The following is a 25,623-nucleotide window of genomic DNA, read 5'->3' as shown; positions in this document are numbered from 1 at the left end:
CACTTTGCAGTGCTCTGTCTTGCCTCCTTTTTTTTAATTCTACCTCAGCCAAGCTGCTGGGTTGCTGAAATTCTCATAACTAGAAGGTGAACTCCTAAAAGTTTACTCTGTCATGGTAACTGACAAATTCTGATTTGAATGACGTAATCCAGTTCCCTTGTAAGTTCACTGTCTAGCTTTTTCAAGAGCATTGAATCACATATCCTGGAGGTGATGACTGTGAAATGAAGACTCTGGGCATGTATCTTTCAACAAGTTCTCCAACCTAAACAACAGAAGAGGTCGTGTGTCAGAACCACAAATTACGACCCGTATGTACGTATGACAGTTCACTTTCCACGGCTCGCGGTACAGCGGCGCGTTCTAAAACTGGCACACATGTGGCACACTCACGGCTGTAAAAAAGCCTGCAGTTTCTGTGGATTTATGTTGTAAAACCACTGACCTAGCATTAGGCCAAAACACTTCTGGTAAGGCGTTATTAACGACAGTTAACCCTCCTGTTTTGGTCATTTCTTAGGAACAGCAATAATATTCTTGGGTCAATTTGACCCAGGGCATGTTTAATTCTCCAAAAATGTCAGAAACCAAAAAATCCCTATAAACAATGTTTATTTATTTAATTATTAACTCCATTACTCACCATTTCAAGGCATATTTAGTGCAGTGGTGTTCTTTACCTCTCACAGATCATTGTTCTATTAGGAGAATTCACTGGATTTTCATAAAAAAAAATGCATGTTAAAACGTTTTTTAATGTACATTGGAAAGACCTACTTATAAAAAACAATGGTTTTACACAACAATTTTTTTTTATTTTTAAACTTTGGAACGGGTCCATTTGGCCTGCAACAGAACAGGAGGGTTAAACAGAAAATAATTGTACGAAAATGCCAGAAGTGAAGTAGTAACAAGGGTCAAGTGGCTCCCGCAAGTTATGTTTAGAACACGTGATTCACGTAACTTAAGTTAAAAAACATTTACTTTTGTTTTCACACGGGATGCAAACTCCTGTCTCTTGGGGGAAAGTCCGCCGTTTGTTCACCGCGGCAGCCTCCAACCCAACATGGGAATCTGCCCTTTTAAACTTCGCTTGACTGTCAATCACGACTACGTCAGCAAGATTGCAGCGGACGTATTACAGCGGACGGTGAAATATGTCAATAAATCAAGTGAGAAGTTTTCTCATTTTGCATTAAAATGAATGGACATAAATGTTTTTGCAGCCAAACTTAGCACCCTTTGCAGGAATTTTCAGTAGAATGCAGCTTAAGGCACTTCCTGGTTTGCCTCCCTGCTCAGACCCGGAGGTTGCCGCCGGATACAAACAACCTATATGGTCGTTTTTTAAGGGGAGGCCAGTCTCAAAACTTGCAAAAGGTGCATGCTCTCTTCTTCTTGTTATTCCACTGAAAGGTAGTCCAAGAGACTAGTCGCACAAATTGTTAAGCATTACATAGATACATTATTCCAGAGCATAAAAACTGTGATGAGCTGGCGGCTAACTGCTTGAAATGAGGCTAGTCCTATGCAGTCTATAGCAGAAAAAATTACACAAAAATGTGTTTAGCGGAAACACTGTATGAAGTGTCTGCTGTTATTAAAACTCACCTCTGGCCTTTTTTAGGCAAATGAACGACTGATTTAGTAATACATTGGGATGTGGAAGCTATGTGTGAGGGTGTTTTTACAGTCTCTTGTTAAGCAGTGGGAAGGCTAGTCATGGCTTCAATATGTTTTCCTTCCTGTCCCACACAGAGCTTACATCACCCTGACAGTCCAGTCAGAGAGCCCTGTAACATCTCTACTGTGTGTGTGTGTGTGTGTGTGTGTGTGGTTAGTGTTAGAGCAGATGCCTCTGATGGAAAGCATGTGGCTGTGATGGCTCCCAAAGCCTTCTCACCATAACAATAAGCCACAACACCTTGTTCTACATCCTCTCTCTCTTTCTCTCTCTCTCTCTCTCTCTCTCTCTCTCTCTCTCTGAGGCTCAAGGCCTTACAGTGCAGTTTGTAATTAGAAGCAGTGTACAGACTGGGCCTCCTCCGGTGACCCCAGTGTGTGTCTGGAAATCAAAGCCGAGGTTTTCCGGGAAAACTAGACGAGAGAGGAGGAGTGATGTTCCTCGACTTTTCGTTCCCTTCTTTGTAGCAATTTTTCCATCCTGCAATCAAAACAGATTTTGAAAAAGGGAAAAGTGAAATGTATCATAATTTGCTCTATAGTCACACTTTAACAAACGGAGCAAAAAATGAATTCTGATATTTTATAACTTTAAAAAGTTCTGCAGCAGAGGGGCGTGGCTTAGTGAAAGGTCAACAGGGAAAGGTATTTAACCTCAATAGTTGTTGTGTTCATTCTTGACCTTGCCGGCGGAATGTGTAGCTAAATAATCGGTAACACTTTACAATAACCATCTAAGTGATGTTTATAGATGGTTTATAAACCAATTATTATTAACCATTTACAAAATTCTATACATATTTAATCTTTAAATGGTTTCAAGCAATTTCTTAAAGGTATAAGAATAATTTTGAAATCCTTTACATACTTAATATGGTGTTAAAAATGTTATAATGAGTGTAAAGCTATTAATAAACTAATAATTATGTTTGTTGATGGTAAAGTAATCTATTTGGCATTTATAAATTATAGTTCAACCGTATTACATTTTCTATTCACCATTCTAAATGGACTATATATGGTTTATAAATGATGATTAAACATTAATAAACTATCTGTTTACCATTTATAAATGGTGTATTTACCATCTATAAATGATGGTTATTGTAAAGTGTTACCAAATAATCTCAGATCAAAGGTCCTCTCTAACTTTGAGGGAGTTTTCAACTGCATCTCATGGTTGCCTGGAGCAAGGGCTCCACAATATTGGACAAAACTGACAATTGCAATATTTTTTTTGTTATGCAATATATAATATATTCCGATGTGAAAAAAAAAGAATTCATCAGATGACCAAATAGCTTTTTTTTTAGTTTATAATTGTACATTTTTTTATTTTGGACTTTTATTTTGAAAGCGATGGTTTGGAAGCAGTCAACAGATGAACTGACAATCGTTGCAGCCCTAGAAGTGACAACGAGGCTAAGCTTACAGGCTGCTAGCTGTAGCTTCATGTTTAGTGCATACACACTACTGGTCAAAAGTTTTAGAACACACCAACTTTTCCAGAATTTAATTGAAAATTATGCAGTTTAATGTCTCAGTGTACTCTGAAATGAATGCACATTTGCAACATTTAAAATTCTTTATTGAGCATGATAGTGTTTTGAAAGTAAAAAAAAAAGATTGAAAATCACATTTTATGTTGGACTAAAGGACTAAAAAAAGACACAAAATGACCAAAAAAAAGACACAAAATTACTTACAAAGACATGAAAAGAATTCAAAAATGGACAAAATAGCCCAAGACTCCATAGAGTTAAGTTGTTAACCCATTTCTTGTTCCCTGAAAAAGGCCTACTTATATAATTCTGAAATATACATTATTTTTCAGTTTTGGTTAAGCTTACCTTTTTTTATTTACCTCTGGCAGTTCACCACTTACCTTTGTACCCTTTCAAGCTGTTCATTTGACTTGAACTGCTTGAATTTCAATAAAAAACTGGAAAAATTGGGGTGTTCTAAAACTTTTGACCGGTAGTGTATGTATGAGTGTTAATTTTATCACCTAACTCTTGACAAGAAGGCCAAAAAGCACATTTCCTGAAATAACAAATTATTTTGATCAGTTGATGACTAACTAGGCAATTCAGATCATGGTTTAAATAGTTTTAACATAGGGCTTGTGTTTGTGGTCTATATCATCTCCAATGATAACACTTTTCTCACTATGTGACTGAGCAGTAAAGTACAATTCTCATCAGTTTCCAATGGAGACCAAGCTAATGTGTTCATTTTCATTTGTCTCTCTCTGTAACTTTCTCTCCACTCTGAAATGGGTAAACAAGGGAGTTGACGAAAAACAAGATAAAGTACAGATGAAACAGTGATTAGTCAGGTTTTAGTGCAGTTAATTAGCTAAAATGTAAGGATTTCTAACGTAAGTTCAGTATATAGACAAGAGAGATGTGGTGGAAGAATGGAAGAGTATGAAGGAGGATGAGTCCGCCTGTGACTCGTCAGGGCTCGGTGCCGAGCCAAACCAAATCTCTGCAGCACTGAAAGCTTGCGGCTTTAAGAGCTTCTTCAATGCTCTGTCATCCCCAAATCCTATGGCAGCCATTCTGATTACTCAGTGTTATATAAGGAATTAGTACTCTTGTGGATTTATAGGTGACAGTGTTATTGCTCTCATTGTAAATCACTCAGACATAAAATAAAATGGATAGAATGAACTTTGGGGTTTGCAACATTCTGATTCTGTATTCAGAACACAAAAGAGGAAGTAATCAGATTACCAGCAGTTTCATGATGTGTGTGATTTAACAAGTGGAACAGCTTTTTTAGATACTGTCCAGTAGGGCTGGCACCATTCTTCAAATCCCTGCAACATGGTATCAAGTGTGACAAAACACCATTTTTGGGGGGAATGCACCACAATGAGGCCATATAGTCATTTATAATGTAATGGTAATAACTTATTTACCTACGAGATGGCAGAAGGGTACTTTACAACAAAGGCTTATGGTTATGAATGCGCCTGAATGCACCATGAAGTCCAGTGTTTACATCACTCAGAGAAGGCAAGATGTTCCCCAACAGTGTTATTCCACATCTCTGGGACCAGCAGTGGCCATGATGGTGTCTAAAAAAAGTGTGATTATCTAACCTACAAGACCAACTCAGTGCCGAAAAAAGAGACCAACTAAAACGTGTGGTCTACCATCCATTCATTTGATTTGTTTAACTGCAACGTGATTGATTTGGGCTAGTGCTAGCGTTAGCGGGCTAGGGTTAGCGGGCTAGCGTTAGCTTACAACAAAGTCCAACATTAACATCTTACATTCAGTGTTAATAACAATGTATTCTCCGTCCATAGCATCAATGTGAGCAGCACAAATGTGTTGTGTCATGCTTTGATACCAATGTAGGCTTACAAAAAAGTGGCCGCTGGGAAAGTGTCAGGCCACGCCCTCTCAAATGGCCGCTCTCTCGGCTTGTCACAAAAAAAGGCCCCAGAGGGATTTACGAGACTCCGGAGGTGATGTATGGTTCTTGATCGTCTCGTAATCGATTAGCGACAGTTTTGACCGTGACGTAACATACGCGTCGTAACGTAAACAATAAGGAAGGAGACGCCGAGATGGAAGGAGCAGAGCTGCTGTGTTTCTTGTTGCTGTGTTCATGCACATGGCGGCCATGATTATGGAGAGGACGATTCGCTACTTCAACGGCTTTTAAAAATGACGCGTGTTATGTTGGCGTCAAGTACTGAGTCATATCCCGCTTAGCGTTCTATCCAATCAGCAACCAGCTTTTTTCAGGGGAGAAGAATGGCCCTGCTTTTCGACAGTCAAAGCCAAAAAAATGGCTGGTCAAACGGCCGCTAGAGACGGCTCACATTCAAATTAGGGGCATTTGGGCGAGGGAGACCCGCCTCATTGGAGGTATTCGACTATAGTGGAAACGCACCCAGAGCCAGGAGCAACATTTGTGAAGATCCGATGTAGTCTGCCGTTGTTGTCATTATGCTGTGTTTGCTTCTCTTCAATCATAACACGTTGAAAGATTTCTTCTTCTCGTTCTTGCTAGCAGTCTTCACATGCTGCATTTCCCTCACGGTTTGGATGTAGCTTGCTAGCATGCATTGTGAACACAACAGAGTTTTTGTTGCTGTTATTGGTAAATTGAGACCTGGTGCCTTTCTAAATACTATCAGAGTTTCCATCTGTCATGCTTCTATTGTGTGACACGCTTTCACTTTCAGTCTCACATACAAAGTCACTTTGTATCTTCCGTGAATGCAATATTAGGCAATATGTGTTTGTCTTTTCTGTGTGTGTGACAGTAACTGACAATTAATCACAAATATGAGTCATTCTAGCAGAGGAAATGATGAAAACTTTACGACATTATGTATCCAGACAGATGGATCAAGCTGCAGCTGCTTCATGTAAGGAAGAGGTGTAATACATAGAAGACATCAACAAAGAAAAAGGCTTGACTAAAATAGACTATAGCGTTTAAAGTACCACAATGTCATTGCAAGCAAAAATAAAAACAAAATGTAGGCAGGTAATCTGTTTGATTTGATTTAAATGTGATTTTCAGTAACATGCTGGCACATTGTCCAGTATTTAGTATGTATTCATTTTCTGTTAAGTGTCTTTGTCTGCATTGAGTGTGCATGCAAGATTGTAAGGCTACATTCACTCTGTAGGCCTTGATGCTCAATTCTGATTTTTTGCTCAGATCTGATTTTTTTGTTTGGCTGTTCACATTATTTTTTAAACAAGGCCGAATAAGTTTGAACTGATCACAGCCCAGAAGTGACTTGCATGCGCAGAAGAGTAACAAAATAAGCTGTAAATGATGTATGTTTCCATTAAAGTGAATCAAAGCAACCAAATGGACATCCAAATGGAGAATGGAGGTGCATTAATGCATCATGAACTGATTGTTGATTAAATGTTGGACTAGAGTTCTCTTCTCTGTAGTTTTCATAGAATATCAACATTGTTAGATGTTAATGAAAATGCACCTTCGATTGGTGTCTCACATCTGAGCATCAGGACTATGTGACTTGTCCTGAGGTTGTTAGACAGAAAAGTGCATCAGTCAGTACGTTTACATAACACTTGAAAAAAAACAAATTATTGCCTTAATCTGACTATAACTGGACAACTGAAGTGCATGTATGTGCATGTGTTAGTCCGACTGATGTTGCAGTTCTCCAACTCCGATTAGGAAACCCAGATAATGTGTGATAGGATTTTCGCCTGCATGTATGACAAGACAACGCATGTGCTCATGCCCCGCATCCTCCAACCCCCACGCTGGCGTATGACCCCGGAACAAAAACATCCAAGCGAGCCAGTCGCATTAGCTGGTCACATTAGCCGGTCGCATTAGCTGGTCACATTAGCCAGTCGCATTAGCTGGTCACATTAGCCAGTCGCATTATCTGGTCATATTAGCCAGTCGCATTAGCTGGTCACATTAGCCAGTCGCATTAGCTGGTCACATTAGCCAGTCGCATTAGCTGGTCACATTAGCCAGTCGCATTAGCTGGTCACATTATCCAGTCGCATTATCTGGTCATATTAGCCAGTCGCATTAGCTGGTCACATTAGCCAGTCGCATTAGCTGGTCACATTATCCAGTCGCATTATCTGGTCACATTAGCCAGTCGCATTAGCTGGTCACTTTAGCCGGTCGCATTAGCTGGTCACATTAGCTGGTCGCATTAGCTGGTCACATTAGCCAGTCGCATTATCTGGTCACATTAGCCAGTCGCATTAGCTGGTCACATTAGCCAGTCGCATTAGCTGGTCACATTAGCCGGTCGCATTAACTGATCACATTATCACATATTAACCTGCTGAAACGACGCATTTCGCCACCCAGTGTTGAGGAGGAGGACACGTTCCCGTCATTTATTCGATTTTCTCAGTTTCATGTAAACTGGGACAAGGACAGAAGTCCTATTAGACGCCAATATCGATTTTTAAGCATAGCTCCATTAAACTGTATGTTGACCAGTGGTGCTGCGGTGCTACACGCACACACACACGCACACACACACACACACACACACACACACACACACACACACACACACACACACACACACACACACACACTTTTGGAGGTCAGAAACCAGATCCAGATTCCAACTTCTCTCTCAACTTCTCCTTTCATGATTCTTCACTCACTCTTCCCACTTGTTTTACTTTTACTGTAAAAAAACTGAGTACATTACAATAGATGCCTTTGATGAGAGACGGCTAATTCTGAGTCTTCTTAGTCTATAAAATGTCAGGAAAAAACTGCCAAAGGTCATGTCTTTGTTTGCTTTGTCCGACCAACAAGTTCCCCAAAATACGTAACATTTACAGGCTGCATCCAGCACATGTCACTAATAGTATGAGTACTAATGCTTTCTGCAACAGCTGCATTGAAGTCAGTATTCCAGTCACGTCATCACTTGTATCCTATGGGCTGTGTGAGGTTCCACCTCGGGTTTGCTGAAGGAGAATGTGGGCCAGTCCTTTTGTTGAGACACAAATGATTTCCATCTGTGTTGATGTTGGAGAGAAGTACCACCCCCCACCCCTTCCTCCGCTCCTCCCTCGTCTTCCCCTAAACAGACCCTCCCTCACTGCTCAAGTCAACCCGTGTACAGAAGTGTGTTCGCATGATGAATATACTGAATACACACAAGGTTGCGTTATCCGTAGCAGTCTGGGACCCATTTGGAATTAATTTCCTCCCCTTCTCATTTTGAATCAGACAACCCCCTCCTTTTCCCCAAGCCATTTTCGAAGGTAAATCTGTGTCTCGGCTCAAGCTTTGTATTCAAATGTAGCCCAAACCCTTCATAACAATCCTAAATGCAATTTTATGTATTGTTAGGTATCACTCAGCGTTTGGAGTGGTCTTTGTTCTTTGAATGCACCGTCTTCTCAAAGCAGTTTCTTACCCACTGCAAGTCATTGCCATGTTTGTGGCCGTAGACCAGCAGCTTTGTATTTGGAATAAATGTAGGCCTGCTGCATTTTGCCAAACCAAATGTTTTCTAGCCTGAAAGGGAAACACATTGTTGCAAGTAAATGTGTCACTGTGCTGTGTCGAGCTAGAGTTGGGGATCAAGAGTTGGCTCCCTACATAATTAAGTTAAACCCGTCCTGCTTTTGTACATCTTCAGAAATGAGAGTTGGGAGTTAGTTATATCCCTTTGGTGCTGATGACTCTGTTTTCGTGTTTTATTTAATTCCTCAGTGGGGTTTCCCTACTTTGTGGCATATTCAACCACAGCAAACTATTTAGTGACATTAGCACGATTGTGTCACTGACATAAGACAGGAAATTAGGTTGTTTAAGAAATCATATTGAAACGTCTTGCACTTTGTCACTGGGGAGGCCAAATAAGTGGTAAATTGGAGATGCTGTGGTGAGTAGTTGGACTTTACTAAGTGACACATGCCCACAGCACGGTTAATCTTGAGGACCAGAACTGTTTCAGCCTACTTATACTTACACTCTTTGGAAAAAGTCCCTGCTAAGAAACTGGGCCACGAATGGAAAACCTATTTCACAACTTTTCCCCCCACTCAAGTGCTTTTGAAGGCCTTTTACAATGCCAAGACACATGATGTGATCACAGTGACTTAATAAAGCGCTGAGGGAAAATTGTAGATATTTCTGCAGTCTGGTAGAGAACTAATACAGTTTAGGGTTGAACAAAATGCAGTCTAGGGCTGGTTGCTAGACATTTTTGCCCATCACCACTACTTTTCATTAGTTGGTGTCTTTTATTGTCAGTTATGATCCACAGAAGAGTGAGCAGTGTTTTCTGGAAAAAAATGACTCAATCATGGCTTGGCTTTTTTTTTTCATATTCAGTGCCTGTCATCAGTACATGTCACATAGAGATAGTGTACACCATCTGAAAGCTGGACACCTGAAGATTAATCTGAGAGCCAACGCAGTAAACATATTATAGAGTATAAGGGTATAATACTCACTACAATGGAATGCCTACTATGGGGAATTACATCATCACACATAAAATAAAAAATAAAACTAGATTCATTGAATCCACAAGAGTCTCAGCTTTCCAGTAATACCAAAATTATGAAATTCCAAGTCTCTTTAGTGATAACAGTATGCAGAAATATTCAAATAAAGATGAAAATAACACACTTGTAATGTGGTTTTGCCTTAAACTGGATGGGTTTGTCAAGAAGTGGACATTTCTGTAAAAGGGAGAATGGTTGGTACCAATAAGAACCCATTTTCATTCAGTTATCTTGAGGTCAAGGGTCAAGATCCACCTCTGAAAAAGCTATCTTGGCTACCACTTTCAACCCACAAGGAGCTAAATTTTGGCTCTTCAGAAAACTACGGGTGACGACGCTGACATAATGTCCATATTTGATACAATCTTGGGTAATGACACTGACGTCTTTTATTAATTCTTTCTTCAATGTCAACAATGTCATGCAGGCTTGCCGTGGTCTATTATGGGATTAGAACACTGACAAAAATCACGCACTCGTAATGAGACCCGCGCGATCGCAAATCAAACATCCGCGGGCGCATATTGTTTTTTCGATCGCTGTCAAATCACTCGCGAGCTATTTTGTATCCTGCATCTCTGCTCCCTAGAGCAATATTGTAGCCTGCGAGGAGGAAAACACGATTTACGCGCTCGCAGGTCCGCTCCTCTGTTCACGCGTGACACTTTCACCTGCTCGGGCGGGCCGAGTCTGCACGCGCTCAAGTTTGTTTTTTTGAGTGGGCGGTTTTTGTCAGTAAGGGGGCGGGCCTGGGCGGGCATGCCAATCACCATTGTACCGAACATGATTGGTTGAGCGACTTCGCTGATTAGACAGCAAGGTACGGCAGCTCCACTAGGACAAACAGGACAAATCTCACAGCCCTGAATGCCTGAAGAACATGGGTTGTGATTTGGTGCTATATATTGCCTTGACTTGAAAGTTTGCAGAGCAATGTACTCCAATTTGTTTGACAGCGCTGTCTTTTGTTTCCTCCATCGTTGACATTAATCTGATTAGTCTCATTACGAGTGCGCGATTTTTGTCAGTGTTCTAATCCCATAGTCTATGGCTACACGACAAGCGGCAACCAAAGGTGGCTTTGACCTGAATTCTATCCATTTGCCAGCAGCAACCAGCAGTTGTACTTGATTTATTAATTATCGTCCCATTTCATTCAAGTGGACAATATCGCGGAGTTTAGGGTGGGGCTGCCATATGATTTACAGAACCCTTTCACTTGATAAATGTGTGTGTATTCACTTGTATTGTGGTGCACCACTGGTGCTTGATTCCCTCAATATGACTTTTTACACTTGGTTCTAGTACAATGATTCCATTCCAGATATGGACCTACTTCACTTTCAAAACTTTTCCAGCTCGCAATTGCTCCCACCAGCTCCTGCTGACCCATATTTCCACCTCATTGTGAGGTGAGAGAAATGCAGGAAACACCCAACCCAATCTCACTCTCCGGTTGTTTTTTCAGCGGAGTGCAGTAACGACACGTTACTGGCAGAAATATACACACAAAAACACTTAACTTGCCAGCCTGAGACAGGAAGGGTTAAAGTGAAAGTGGTTGAAGTGAAGAATGGAGCTGAAAATTAGTGTTCTGAGATCTATCAGAGGAAACACCAGCATGGGTGGTTCATGTATAAACACGCAAATGAGAGGTGAAACACTTAGATGTGTATAAAGAAGGGTAGGTCTTAGTCCTTGGCGAGGCCTTGAGTCCTGCTGGCAAGGTATTTCTTATACTTGTAGCTGTATATTTATATGTGTTTGTGTGTGTGTGTGTGTGTGCATGCGTGCATGCATGCGTGTATGCGACTGGCTAATGTGACCAGCTAATGCGACTGGCTAATGTGACCAGCTAATGCGACTCGCTGGCTTGGATGTTTTTGTTCAGGGGTCAGGGTAGGTATTTGTCCTGGGCGAGGCCTTGAGTTCTACTGACAAGGTATTTCTTATACTTGTAGCTGTGTGTGTGTGTGTGTGTGTGTGTGTGTGTGTGTGCGTGTGTGTGTGCGTGTGAGATATTTTTTTTACATTTTATTTGATGGCTAACATTGCTGGATAAAAACAGTTTAACTTCTCGCTATAACAATCAGCTTTTGATGGAGTCATTAGCCTAAGGGTTCACTTACTTTTTCCACCAGCACTATGAATGTTTCATGGATGTGTTCAATAAAGACTTGAAATATTGTCATTCTTTGTGTGGTACTGGGTTAAGCACATTGTGTTTGTCTATATTTTCGGACTAGGGATGTAACTATACACTCAACTCATGATTCGATACGATTTCCGATACAAGGCTAATGGCACGATTTTCTCACAATTTCTTTTTACAGAATGAACGTGCACACTAATTATGACTCAAAAAGACTCCTTTAATTATTTCTCAGACAAAAACACAACATTTGAGGTAGGTTGTAACTGCAAAACACAAACTATGCAATGAATGTGTATTTGAAATGTATATATATATATATGTATGTATGTGAATATATATGTATGAATATTTAAAAACGACAAAATATATTTTCTCTTACCATTAAAAAATTAAAAATAATCGCTTTTTATTTCTCTGAGGTAGGGTAAACTGTGCAAAACAATGCAAATACCCTCTTAAAATATATATATTTTTTTTATTTTTAAAGCAAATCCCATATCAAAATTACTAAATAAACGATAAGTTAGCAAGCTAATGTTAGCTATGTGTTAGCAAGCTAATGTTAGCTGTTTTTTAGCAACCTAATGTTTTCTCAAATTCACTTCTGTCCTCTTAAAAGTCCAGTTTTTTGGTTTGTCAGCTTGTAAAAACGTAGTGCTGGCTCTTTAATTTGTTTTTCACCACACAGCAGCTTTTAGACATTTTTCTATTGTTTGCTAACAGATGGAATTGACGAGGACTGGAGGCTCCTTTATTCAATACAAAGTCAATGCAGAGCAATGATTGTTTCCCCTCCGGTGGGGCTGAAATGTGCTCTGTCTCTATAACTGACAGTGACATATGCCATCTAACAAGTGAAATGAAAAGTAGATGCCCTCTGATGTTGAAAAAGGGACGTTACATCCCTACTTGGGACTCAGTTGCAGATCAGATCACATTTTATGACAAATTAATGCAGAAAACAGGAATTTCAAAGGGGTTCGCTGTATATGGATTGGTAGCAGCTGTGCTTCCACATTGGATAATCTGCAAAAACTCATTGGAAATGCAGTTTAGCCTTTCTAAAGCCTCTCCTAAGGGAGTGGCTTCCCTGTGTCCACTCAGTTTATCCATTCCAGCATCCCATTGGCACCATGGTAGACACATTTATTCATGTCCAGCCTCCTACGCAGAGCAAAAATTGATACTCGGCATAAATGTTTGGATGTGTGTTTCGAGCCAGGGCAGGAGCAGCAGACATACCTCCCACTCAAAGTAGTCCAAACCAAGGTCAGGACTCCTTTACCACTACCTAATTACACATTATGACTGTGGAATTCTGACATTTCTGATATGCATCCATGCACATGACCTGTTCATGCTGCTGCTCTTATGGTTGTAGCAGTGCTTCCTCTCAAAATGTATTCGTGTCAGGGAGGAACAGCATTCAGACCATGACAGCACAAACCTCCTTAAACTCAAATTTAGTTGCTTTAATTGGATTAGTTTTACAACACATGAAATAATGAATGAATGAGTCACAGTTTACAATGTCCCCTGCATTTTTTAAAGTATTTATTTGTATGCTTTTCTGTACTTTACAACTTTGATAAAAGTAGTACATAATTATATATGCACTCACCAGCCACTTTATTAAGTGAAGTGTGAACCTAATAAAGTGGTGTTGTGGTCTTCTGCTTCAAGGTTGGATGTGCATTCAGAGATGGTTTTCTGCAGACCTTGGTTGTATTGAGTGGTGGTTTGAGTTACGCAGTGCGTTTGCATTCACAGTTTAATCGAGCTATGCTTAAAAATCGATTTTTGCGTCTAATCGGACTTCTGTCCTTGTCCCAATTTACATGCAGCTGAGAAAATCGAAAACTGACGGGAACGTGTCCTCCTCCTCAACACTGGGTGGCGGTATGCTTCATTTCAGCAGGTTAATATGGCGCCCTTTCTGGTTGACCTCAGTTTGACACATTGCGCCATCGCTACTGACGGTTACTGTGACCGGCTAATTATTGCGCACATGCATTGTCTTGTCATACATGCCGGTGAAAATCCAGTTCCAAACGCATTATCTGGGTGTCCTAATCGGAGTTGGAGAACTCTAAGATTCAACCTGGTCTCACAGGAATCCGTGAAATAGCCACGGATTTGCTTAACTCAAAATCTGTGGAATAGCCACGGAATCACTCAAATTTCCGTGAAACTGACACGGATTTCGCTACAATGCAAGGTAATGACAGTCATATCCCGTGGCTATTCCAACATACAAAGTGATTATGTACATTCACTGAGTGAATATTTAGAAAATAAAACATATATTTCTCGCTAGAAATGTGATCAAAATCCATTTTTATGCAGAAACTAAGTCAAAATATTGATTTTTTTCACTAAAAATGAAAGAACTGTCCGCCATGTTTTTTGTTCTGACCGCTGGGACCTTGAAAGTCACGTGACTTGGAACAAACCAATAGGAAAACATATTTACTTGCATTGTAGCGAAATCCGTGTCAGTTTCACGGAAATTTGAGTTATTCCGTGGCTATTCCACGGATTTTAAGTTAAGCGCATCCGTGGCTATTTCACAGATTCCTGTGAGACCAGGTTCCTAAGATTAGTCTGACTAAAACGTTTACATGCACTTCAGTTGTCCAGTTATAGTCAGATTAAGGCAATAATTAGTTGTTGTTTTTTTCAAGTGTCATGTAAACATACTGACTGTTGCCTTTCTATCATCTCAAAACAGTTTCCTCTGACCTCTGGCGTCAACAAACCAGAATATATTTCATATTTTAGATTCTTCAAAGTAGCCACTTTTTGCTTTGATGACAGCTTTGCACACTTGTGCTATTCTCTTAGTCAGACTCATAAGGTGCTCACTTGGAATGGTTTTCAGTTAAAGTACGTTTTGTCAAAAGTTAATTTGTGGAAATGTGATGAGATGAAGCACATTATCCTACTAACTACTGTCAACTAGGATTCTACACAGGGCAGTGTAAGGGCTGTAAGGAATCACAGTGTAAATTCTCTTGTTTTTATCCTTTTTCAGTTCCTCTATGATTGGAGATGGCACAATTGACTTTGCATAGGGCCCTCTGGGTAGTCTATATGCATAAAAAAGACTAAATGCTACTTTTTTTTTTAACAAATAAAAAGTAATTTTGTCGGTGGCCCTGCAAGGCGTGTCGAAGGATACTTACCACCAGGCCTAATTTCTTTCCTGGGGGAAACCCTGAGATCACTGTGTGGTAGAGCCAAGCTATTGTTTTGGGGAATGAAAGCAAAGGGAAAAGTCAGACTGTGTGTTTATATGCGTGTGTGCAAACACACTCCCCTCACCCCAGTGCCTCTAAGCTTTGAGTCATTAAATAGCAGAGCAATGGGATCACATTCTTTGAAGTGTAATGTAATGTATTCTGCTGCACGAAGAGAAAAATGCTTAGCCCAAATAATCTGTTTCTGCATGATTATTGATGGTATTGTTGCTTAAAAGTCTTGGAAAGGAAGTCATTGTGATGTGAAAGATATAAAGTTGCAGTCTTGGTCTCACCAGTCCTCCTCCAACATATACAAGTCTACTTTCATATCCATTCGCCTCTCTTTTCTTTCCTTCTGTCTTCCTCTCCTGGAGATGTTTTTTTTCTTTTTAGGGCTGGGGTAGGGAGGAGAACATTGGCAGCGCTGGAGTTTAGCAAAGCAGCATATCCCTGCCAAGAAATGAGTTCACTGAACCTCTGTTTCCCCAAAGGAGATGCGATAAGGTTTTTGCTAGGGCCCTGGCCTGCTACTTGATTTATAGATGAAAAAAGAGAAATTAACAAAAGCAATAATGGAGGGGAGGGGATGTATTGACTGAGAAGAGAAAGAGCATGAAGAAACTCAACTTTGCATTGGGCATAATTAATTAGTCATGTTGATAAGTTAGTTTGGTTCACTACATCAAGTCTTTAGGCTCTCTCTTACAGTCAAACATTATCACAGCCTATACAGTTGACAAAGTTAATTATACAATACTCTCTGCAGTGATTTCAATGTTATCAACTGCAGCTTTGACCTGTTTCATTCTGAAGAGTCAGCTTTTTCAAAACCAACATGGCTCAGTTCAAAATTTTGTTTCAAAACCAAACTTCTCATCTCTTCTCTGACATGATTTTGACATCAGATGATTTGCTACCACTACAGTATAAATAATAAGAATAATTGAAAAAGAAAACAACTGGAAGAAACTGTCTTAGTCAGTGAAAAGAAGACACAATGTAGTCCCAACAAGATCGCCACAAACTGACAGAAAAACCACCAATAACAACCCATTTGAGTGTTTCACGGTACAGAGCGGAGCAGATGGTTCGAACAAAATTCCATACACATTATTATAGATACATGTACAGTGCAGTTGTCAAAAGAAGGCTGCAGTTTCATTGAATTTAGGATAGAAAAGACTGAAGAAGTGAAGTAGTTACAAGGAAGACATTAGGGAAGGGACATAGTTATGTAAAAACGTGATGCACAAAACGTGAGGCATCGACGTTAAGTGATGCATAAATCACATTGTTTATTTGTTATTTCCACATGGGACACAAACCCTGTTCTCCTGGACGGAAGTCCGGTGTCTGTTCGACCCATCCACAGCCACCATTTGAACTGTGCATCGTCATCATTCATAATCATAATCTTTGGCCACTAGAGGGCAGTGGAGGACAGTCTTAAACATAAATTTGGGTCATTCTTTGCTGCCTGTAAAATCAGTCTATGGGGTCATTTCTGTAGTCCTCAGCAGCTACTGATTACTTTAAGTACTAAGCAGCAGTTGTTGTTGTTGTTGTTGGTGGTGGTGGTGGTGGTGGTGGTGCTCACTACATAAGCAGGCTACTCTATAAGATTAGTGATTCTACCTTCAGTTATGTTGACATAGTACAGGATAAACTTCTTCATGCTAAGAGTCACTGGCCTGACCTCACTAACGTCTGAGATAGTGTTACTTAGTGATGTAACAACGAAGCTTCTTCAACCATTTGCTTTATTTTTTTGACCCCACTAGATGGCGCTCTTGGCTTTAACAAAAGGTAATTGAGTGTGTTTTCAGCCCTTCGTTGAACACAGAGCGCCATCTGGTGGACTCAGAAAATAAAGAAAATGGTTCATGAAGCTTCGTTGTCACTTCACTAGTGCTACTGTAATCACTATACTTTTACGCTCTACATTGTAAGCATAAAACTTGACACGGCTTATTGTCAGATACAGTCTCAGTTAGCACCAAACGAGATTGTGTACTCTGATTAACAGTAGTTTTGTTCTTTGGAAAACATCTAAATGTTAACAGGACAACTTGTTATAACATTATCAAACAGAACAAACACTAAATAACTTTGAGAAAAGTAACTCAATTCTAACCCACAAAAAAACCTTCTAGACCAAAAGGAAAGTAGCAATTACAAAATTTAAGAAGGAAGTTTAATCCCTCATTTTAAAGGCTTATCACCATTTTTCTGTTGTTCTTCTCTATCTTATGCTTGTTAAAACTGAATTCAATAGTTCTTTTTCAATACAGCAACACCATAATTATGGCAGAATGGCTGTAATGTTGGACTCTCCGCTGTCACGGGGCCATGACACATACTTTCTGTGCTTAGAGGAAGTTAGCCATTGAGACTGCACTCCATCCAAACCCTTCTATGAATGTTCCACGTTGTTACTGCAATGGATGCTGAAATCACTGTCGCACTGACGCCTGATTGGGTGAGCTGTAACCAATGGCCCATAGCACATAGAGATTCATAACAGTTATGGCGTTTCTGTCCTTTATAACTGGCCCGACAGCGGAAAATCAGCAATGCCACCACGAAATAAAATAAAAAGACAAAGGGGTTTTCCATTAGAGGAAAAAGTGTGCAGCTGTTGCAGCTTGTCATGCCCCTTTCAGAGAGATTTAGATTATGGCCTTATAAGGTTTTTTTTTTTTTTTTTTTTTTTTTTACAGATTTACAACATTTCATGCAATTTGAGGTTGTCTGGTTCTAGCTTGTACTAATTAGAATGAGGCCCCAGAAAAACATTGCTTTTGATGGTCTGTGCTACATTCCACTGCACTTCTGCAAGCCAGGGTTTAAAAGCATCATTTTATGTTTATTTACATCCCTAAAACGTCTTTATTTTCACTCTGTCAGCATGAATGGCTTCAGAAACATCACACTTTGTCTTTCTAGGAACAAACCAAATCAATGACAAACACTTCTGGTCCTTTCTCACAGAAGACATTCGGACAAAGCACAGGTGTAAATAATACAATAAAGGATGGCTGGATTCCATTTAGCTGCTTCACTAAACTGAGCTTGAATAGAGGCACTCGTTTGTTTTCATTATTATTATTACTAGTGGAGTGCCCATAGGAAGTATGCATTCGTTAGCATGCTAATCGTGAGATAGCACATGACGCGGTATGCTGCACTAAAAGTACATTAACATGAACCCAATTAGCTGATATACTATATTGCATTTAAGTATTTCATATCAAATGATTATGGGCATTACGCTAAGCAACATGAATGTCATCCCTGAATTACATAGTAATGCAACATAAGAAGTGAATAAAGCTAAATCTCCACTTAGCATGCTAATCACGAATAACAGAATTTGCACATTACATGCAGACCACTACAACGTCTGCTACTCCATAAAACACTTACTTTTCATAAGGTACCACATCATCCAGCACATACACATTGAACATTGATATTCGCTGGAAACTATTTAAATATTATTGGAAAATCGAACCTTGTAGCGCACTTTAAAACTCCTAAAGATAGGTAGGCTAAATAGACTTACAGATGAGATGAGTCAGGGTGCAAATCCAGAGTGAATTGTGTTACTGACCAGGTGTAGGCCTATCACACAATGGGGCGGAGCTCCACTAAAAAAAGGGGGCGGAGCTCCCCTAAAAGGCGTCCGATCGGAAACAGTGCAATGCCGCAACACGTCCTACGTAAATAATGATATTTTGAAAAATGAATTAAAAAATCGATAGATAGATTAGACGAGCAGAAAAGGGCCAAGACATACATGCACATAAAGGAACATAAGAACGATAATGAAATCACTACTCCATTTGATGTGGTTGCAGTTAGGTGGAGGTTATGAGGTTCTCTCATACAGTATGTTCTGAGGTCTGTATGTTTATTAATAGGCAGCTTAAATGAGGTTTCTCCGTATCAGATCAGGATGCCTCCCATTCAGTGGTGGAAAGTAACAAAGTACATTTACTCAAGTACTGTACTTAAGTACAATTTTGAGGTATTGTACTTTACTTGAGTATTTCCATTTTATGTAACTTTATACTTCTACTCCACTACATTTTAGAGGCAAATATTGTACTTTTTACTCCACTACATGTAGCTGACAGCTTTAGTTACTTTACAGGTCGAGATTTAATATAAAAAAAATCAATTTAAAGTGATTTGACTTGTTGTTTTTTAATTAAACCTTGTAACAGTGTATTAAATAGTTAAAACAATCCCTAGCTTGATCAAATTACATGATGCTTACATAAATACATCATAATATTAATCCAATAATATACTTGATATATATAAAACAATCTGAGTGGCTCCATTCTGCATAACGTGTACTTTTACTTTTGATACTTTAAGTACATTTTTATGCTGATACTTCTGTACTTTTACTTCAGTAAGTTTTGAATGCAGGACTTTTACTTGTAGTGGAGTAATTTCACAGTGTGGTGTTAGTACTTTTACTTAAGTAAGGGATCTGAATACTTCTCCCACCACTGCTCCCATTAGAGGTTTTCCGAGCACGTTTGGGCACGTCTGGAATACTTTGCTTCCTTTTCTGTGAGCCCTGAACAATGTAATTGTTTAGATGTTCACACCTTAAAGATGACAGCTGTTGCAGTATCATTTTCATTTAATGTGCTTGGTACTTTTACTAATGGAAGCTTGTGTTCTTTCTGCAGCCTCCTAACAGCAGCCCTCCTCCTCTGCCCAGCTCCTCTCTGCCAGAAGGCTACTATGAGGAGGCGGTGCCTTTAAGTCCTGGAAAGGCTCCTGAATACATCACTGCCAGTGAGTGACGGACAGATTTACAAATTCACACAACTGATAAAATGCACATATTCATAGACATACTGTTAGTATGGACCAAGGTTATAATAGTTCTGGTTTTTTCATTAGTTTTAGTTTTTAATTTCGTTGTGAATTTTTGTTTTCAAATTCAGTTAGTTTTTGTTAGTTTTTAGAGTGAGTTTGCTAGTTTTAGTTTAGTTTTTATTAGTTTTAGTCTTTTTGTAATGGGTATGTGCCTTTATTTCCTTTGGTTTATCCATCTCAGCCCCAATAAGGTTATTAACTCTTACCGTTCTGGGTGTTTTGTATTTTGGTTGAAGTGTAGACATCCCAGTCTCAGTAAACATATTTACCATGTGTTCCTGCATGTTGAAATAGAAAAACACTGAATTATGTATGAAAAAAGTTGACAAAGACGAAAACTAAGGACATTTTCACTATAATTTTAGTTAGTTTTAGTTAGTTTTGTAACCACACAATACAGTTTCAGTTAGTTATCGTTTTACAAAAAAACTCTTGTTATTATTTTTATTTCAGTTAACGAAAATGTTTTTTCAATTCTAGTTTTCGTTATTTTGTTAGTTTTCGTTAACTATAATAACCTTGGTATGGACACGTGGCTCTTTTTTTTAAATGTTAACTTATGATTTATTGACAGAAAATAAAAGGCAGTAGATGAAGAACAACTGTCTAATTCCTTCTGCTTTCTGTACCTCCCTCTCAGACTATGATTCGGACGCCATGAGCAGCTCCTATGAGTCATACGATGAGGAAGAGGAGGACGGGAAGGGTCAGAAGATGCGTCATCAGTGGCCGTCTGCAGAGGCATCTATGGATCTGGTGAAGGACGCTCGCATCTGTGCTTTCCTGCTTCGCAAGAAGCGTTTTGGCCAGTGGACCAAACTCCTCTGTGTCATCAAAGATAACAAACTGCTGGTGAGGGACACTTCCGTACATGTCTGCACAGCCAAAAAGGGTTCCACAGAACATCTATACACATACTTGTGCATGTGTGAATGTAGGGCTGCACAATTAATCGAATTTTAATCGTGATCACGATTTTGGCCGCGAAGAGTAAATTAACCTGATCGTCGGCGATATTTCCATTTTAAAATGCGGGCTCTCCTGCATATCTAATCAAGCACTTTCTACACCAGTAGTCCACCAACCACCAGGGGGCGGGGCCGTTTTTCTCCCCTGAAAAAAGCCTGGTTGCTGATTGGATAGAACGCTAAGCAGGATGTGACATAACAACAACACGCGCCATTTGTAAAAGCCTGCGAAGCAGTGCAGCCAACTTAGCGACTTTGTTGCTTTATTTAGACTTTTCGGACCCCCTTAGCGACTGTTTTTAAAAAAAGCTTCTCGCAACAAATCCAGCGACTTTTTCTGGTGTTATTGGAGACTCCTTCGTACTCTTCTTAATGATCCGCAGGGGCCGGCGGCTTATTAAGAACTGGGGATTTCCATCGGGCGCGGAACGGCTGCGCCACAGTTTTGCTCCGTCCTCTGCCCAGCACCAATTCCCACTGGGTACGGAACGGCAGCGTAGGGAGCAAGCCATATACATGCAGCCGGTGGAAATCCCCAGTAAGAACGAGTCGAAGCGGCCCAGTCCTCCTGCAGCAGTCTCTCCCAGCTGCAAAGCCAAAGGGGATGTTAACCCCTTAGCGTCCAGTCTGCAAATTGATAACAGGCTAACAGTTAGCTCTGTAGCAGTACAGTGTGTATGTGCTGCTGCTGCAGGAGGTGTTCATTTAGCGATCTCTGTTTGTTTACAACAAGCACCGGACACTAAAAACTGTTCCTATTGTTTGTTTAAAAGTAGTGCAATAAAAATACAGATGTTTTCCCTAACATGATGAATAATCGTGATTACAATATTGATCAAAATAATCGTGATTATCATTTTGGCCATAATCGTGCAGCCCTATATAAATGTGTGCAAATGGTGGCTCAGTGAAGACTGAGAAAACATTTGGTTCATCCAGTTTAAACTTGCTCCTTTTCTCTCCCTCCAGTGTTACAAGTCCTCCAAAGACCACAATCCCCAGATGGAGCTGACCCTGTCAGGGTGCAGCATCACTCACATCCCCAAAGATGGCAAGAAGAAGAGACACGAATTGAAAATTGTCCACCAAGGTGCAGATGCGCTGGTGCTAGCCGTGCAGAGCAAAGAACAGGCCGAAGAGTGGCTCAAGGTAAATCAATATAACCGCAGTGCTTTTATTTTGAAAAAAATAGCAAACATTAGCATTAGCACTAGAGCTAACAAGCACTTTTACTATAGTTAAGACAACAAATATAGCCACTAATATATATGACAGAATAAAATAAACTTTAACAAACCTTGTGTCCTGTCAGCCAGCCACTATAGAAGCCTTTTTCATACTTTATATCAACTTTATATGAATTACTACGCACTCGTTATTATTTACCGTTGGTTTTTTCATTTAACCGTTCTACCGGTTATTTCCTGTCACTACCTTTCAAAATTAAAGCAACCCGTTTTACACTGGACGGCACCTTTTCAAAAATACAAGCATCACAACATTGTAAAACACCTTAAAAATGTACAAACATGAAAAGCAAGCTATATAATACAAAAACATAAATAGGAACCTTGCTAAAGGTCATTTACAGTTGTGTTTAAAATAAATTGAAAAGTGATATAGTGATTGGAGTATTTACTACTTTTTACTGCTATATTTGATTTACTCCACATTAACAGTCTCATCATAACATGTATTCTTATCAGTAGCAGCTCAAAACCAGATAATTTACTATATTTTATAAAGCGATTACATTAATATTGAGCAGAATTTAGTTCAGAGTTTTGGTCCGGCCCCTGCAACCTTCGTGGTATTGGTCATGTGGCCCCTTGGGAAAATTAATTGCCCACCCCTGAGCTAGACAGTTTATTAAACATGGAAACCGCAGTTTACCAAAAGAAGTCCACTTACTAAAGATGAATGAATAAATGGTGCAACAAACTAATTCAAGTTCTACCAACAACTCTCTTCTGACTGCTCCTCTGTCTGTATATCCCACATTCTTTCTTTCTGTGCTTCTCTTCCCCCCTCTGATCTTTCCCTCCGGCTGCTTCGACCAGTCTGCCAAACAAACTTACCCTCCCAACATCAAAAAGGCTCTGGCGGTTGCTGTTCAATCCCTCCGGCCGTTTGTTGTAAGTGCGGTTCCTGCACCTCTGGGCTTTTTCTATTTCAATCAGTAGAAGAAAGGCAGGCCTCATCTGGTCTTTGTATTTAAAGAAGACCTACACCCCTCTTCTTCCTCTCTGCTCTTCTTGCTCACCACCTAAGGATATCCTGAAATTCCTTGTTTGTCTTTGACTGTGTATCGTGTTATTTTAAAGCCCCTCGGTGGTATTTTGTATCATCCTCTGCCAACTATAAAGTGTGGAGCAAGTTTGTCCCTCAGACCACTGATGGAAACACCAGTCCTATTATTAGCAGTATTTTCTTTGTTTGTCTTTGTCTAATCGAAACGGTGTCCTGTTTATAGCTGTCAGAAAACAAAAATTAAAACAGTTTTCCTTCCTATTTCAATCACACATTTCACATGCCAATTTGCAGTTCTGTGTTGATTAGCTGACGCAGGTAATCTGGTATGGCCAAGGTGTCTACAGGCAGTCCAAACCAGAGCCATGAAAATATATTAATCTATTTCACTGCAAAGCTTTGGTAAATACTGCAGGAATTGTTGCTAGGAGAAACAGTTTCTCTTTGCATATTAAGGCCCCGTTTACACGAGGACGCTTGCGGGTAAAAACGACAAAATATTTTATCGGAAGTGCCTTTCGTTTAGACGGTGACGGCGTTTTTGGGGCTTAAAGACGCAAAAATCTGAAACCACCTTCCAAAGTGGAAAAGTTAAATCCGCTCCTCCGTAGCGTGTCGTCTACACTGACAAGACGCAAAACTCTGATCTGATCTGCTCACGTCACGTATGTGTTTACGTCACATACATGCTCCAGTACAGGAAAATAAACAAACGTGGGATTATTTCCATGCGTCGGACCTTCAAGCTGCTCTGGCAGCTCTAATAAACTTACAGGAGTCTTTCCACTAAATGTACAGGATATGTAGAGATAGTATTAGTGAACAGAGAAGGATCTGTAAAAACCTCTATCACATTCTGGATGCAGCAATTGGTCGGAGGAGCCAGACGGCTGTGAACGAGACCTGGGAGATCTAGTGATGGTGGAGAACTTTGTGGAAGGAGTAGCTGATGAAAATGTGTGGCGTGAAAACTTCTGCATGCCCAAAGATGCTCTTATCGCTTTAAGTGACACAGACACACACACACACACACACACACACACAGTCCACTTTCACTCAGTGAGCGTATGTGAGTGCATCAGTTGTGAGTCAGAGTGAGTCAGAAATCTATTAGTTTATTAATCTTATTCATTTCTCATGTATGTTCAATAATGAGCTGACAACATAGAACATAGAAATGATTTTTGATCATTTTTATGGATGACACTTGTAACATGCAGTCACATCAGTAAAGTTCTCAATAAAGACTGAATCCTTTTTTGGTGTTTTGCCAAATATATATCAAGTTACTCAAGGCATAAAGTATACTGTGTATATTTGCTATAACTGGAATACGTTCTTGGATCATCCCTAATATAATTTCATGTATGTATTCTTTCGCTAATTTTATGGCATAAAGTGTGAAAAGTGCAGCACAGGCCCACTTCAAAGCCCAAAGCATGCAGCAGTAGCTATCAATTCTGATCCAGATCACAAGTTTTGAAAAAGCAGCCCCTGAATACTTTTATTGAACATTATGTTTCGGCACCCAAAATGACTCCACAAAATCCCACTACCTCCTCAAGTTTGATAGTACTGTCCGGTAATGTTGCTCTCCAGTGGAAGATAGACATGATGTTGCAGTCTGTCTCACTCTCTCACTCCCTCGCCTCTGAGCTGCTCTCTGTGCCAAGCCCATGGAGCCACAGTCTGTCATTTCCCCCGCGAAACCCAATTATGCTCCCTCCGAGCCAAAACCAATGAGCTGAGCAGCTCTGCACAGCCAGAGATGGTTCACAATGCTTGTGGAGAAGTGTGTGTATGTGTGTGTGTGTGTGTGTGTGTGTGTGTGTCTCTGTGTGTCTGTGTGTGTCTCTGTGTGTCTCTGTGTGTCTGTGTGTGTGTGTGTGTGTGTGTCTGTGTGTGTGTGTGTGTGTCTCTGTGTGTCTGTGTGTGTGTGTGTGTGTGTGTGTGTGTCTCTGTGTGTCTGTGTGTGTGTGTGTGTGTCTCTGTGTGTCTGTGTGTGTGTGTGTGTGTGTGTGTCTCTGTGTGTGTGTGTGTGTGTGTGTGTGTGTGTCTCTCTCTCTATGTGTGTGTGTGTCTGTGTGTGTCTGTGTGTCTGTGTGTGTGTGTGTGTCTCTGTGTGTCTCTGTGTGTGTCTGTGTGTGTGTGTCTCTCTCTCTCTATGTGTGTGTGTGTGTGTGTGTGTGTGTCTCTGTGTGTGTGTGTGTGTGTGTGTGTGTGTGTGTGTGTGTGTGTGTGTCTCTCTCTCTATGTGTGTGTGTGTCTGTGTGTGTCTGTGTGTGTGTGTGTGTCTCTGTGTGTGTCTGTGTGTGTGTGTCTCTCTCTCTCTATGTGTGTGTGTGTGTGTGTGTGTGTGTGTGTGTGTGTCTGTGTGTGTGTGTGTGTGTGTGTGTCTCTGT

The 25,623-nt window shown here is 40.1% G+C and overlaps 1 protein-coding gene across 2 annotated transcripts in view; it reads left to right on the top strand.

Annotated features, from left to right (window-relative positions):
• afap1 (actin filament associated protein 1) overlaps positions 1-25,623 on the top strand; it is a 77,447-nt gene that overhangs the window by 28,365 nt on the left and 23,459 nt on the right. For both annotated transcript variants that reach the window (XM_059354202.1, XM_059354201.1), the window contains exons 4-6: positions 19,811-19,919; positions 20,644-20,855; positions 21,941-22,120. In XM_059354202.1, the coding sequence (XP_059210185.1) occupies positions 19,811-19,919; positions 20,644-20,855; positions 21,941-22,120 (501 nt within the window). The remainder of the gene's footprint in view (positions 1-19,810; positions 19,920-20,643; positions 20,856-21,940; positions 22,121-25,623) is intronic.

Source organism: Centropristis striata, chromosome 17 (genome assembly GCF_030273125.1).
Source record: "Centropristis striata isolate RG_2023a ecotype Rhode Island chromosome 17, C.striata_1.0, whole genome shotgun sequence".
Taxonomy (NCBI): Eukaryota; Metazoa; Chordata; class Actinopteri; order Perciformes; family Serranidae; genus Centropristis; species Centropristis striata.
This window is presented reverse-complemented; position numbering and strand designations above follow the sequence as displayed.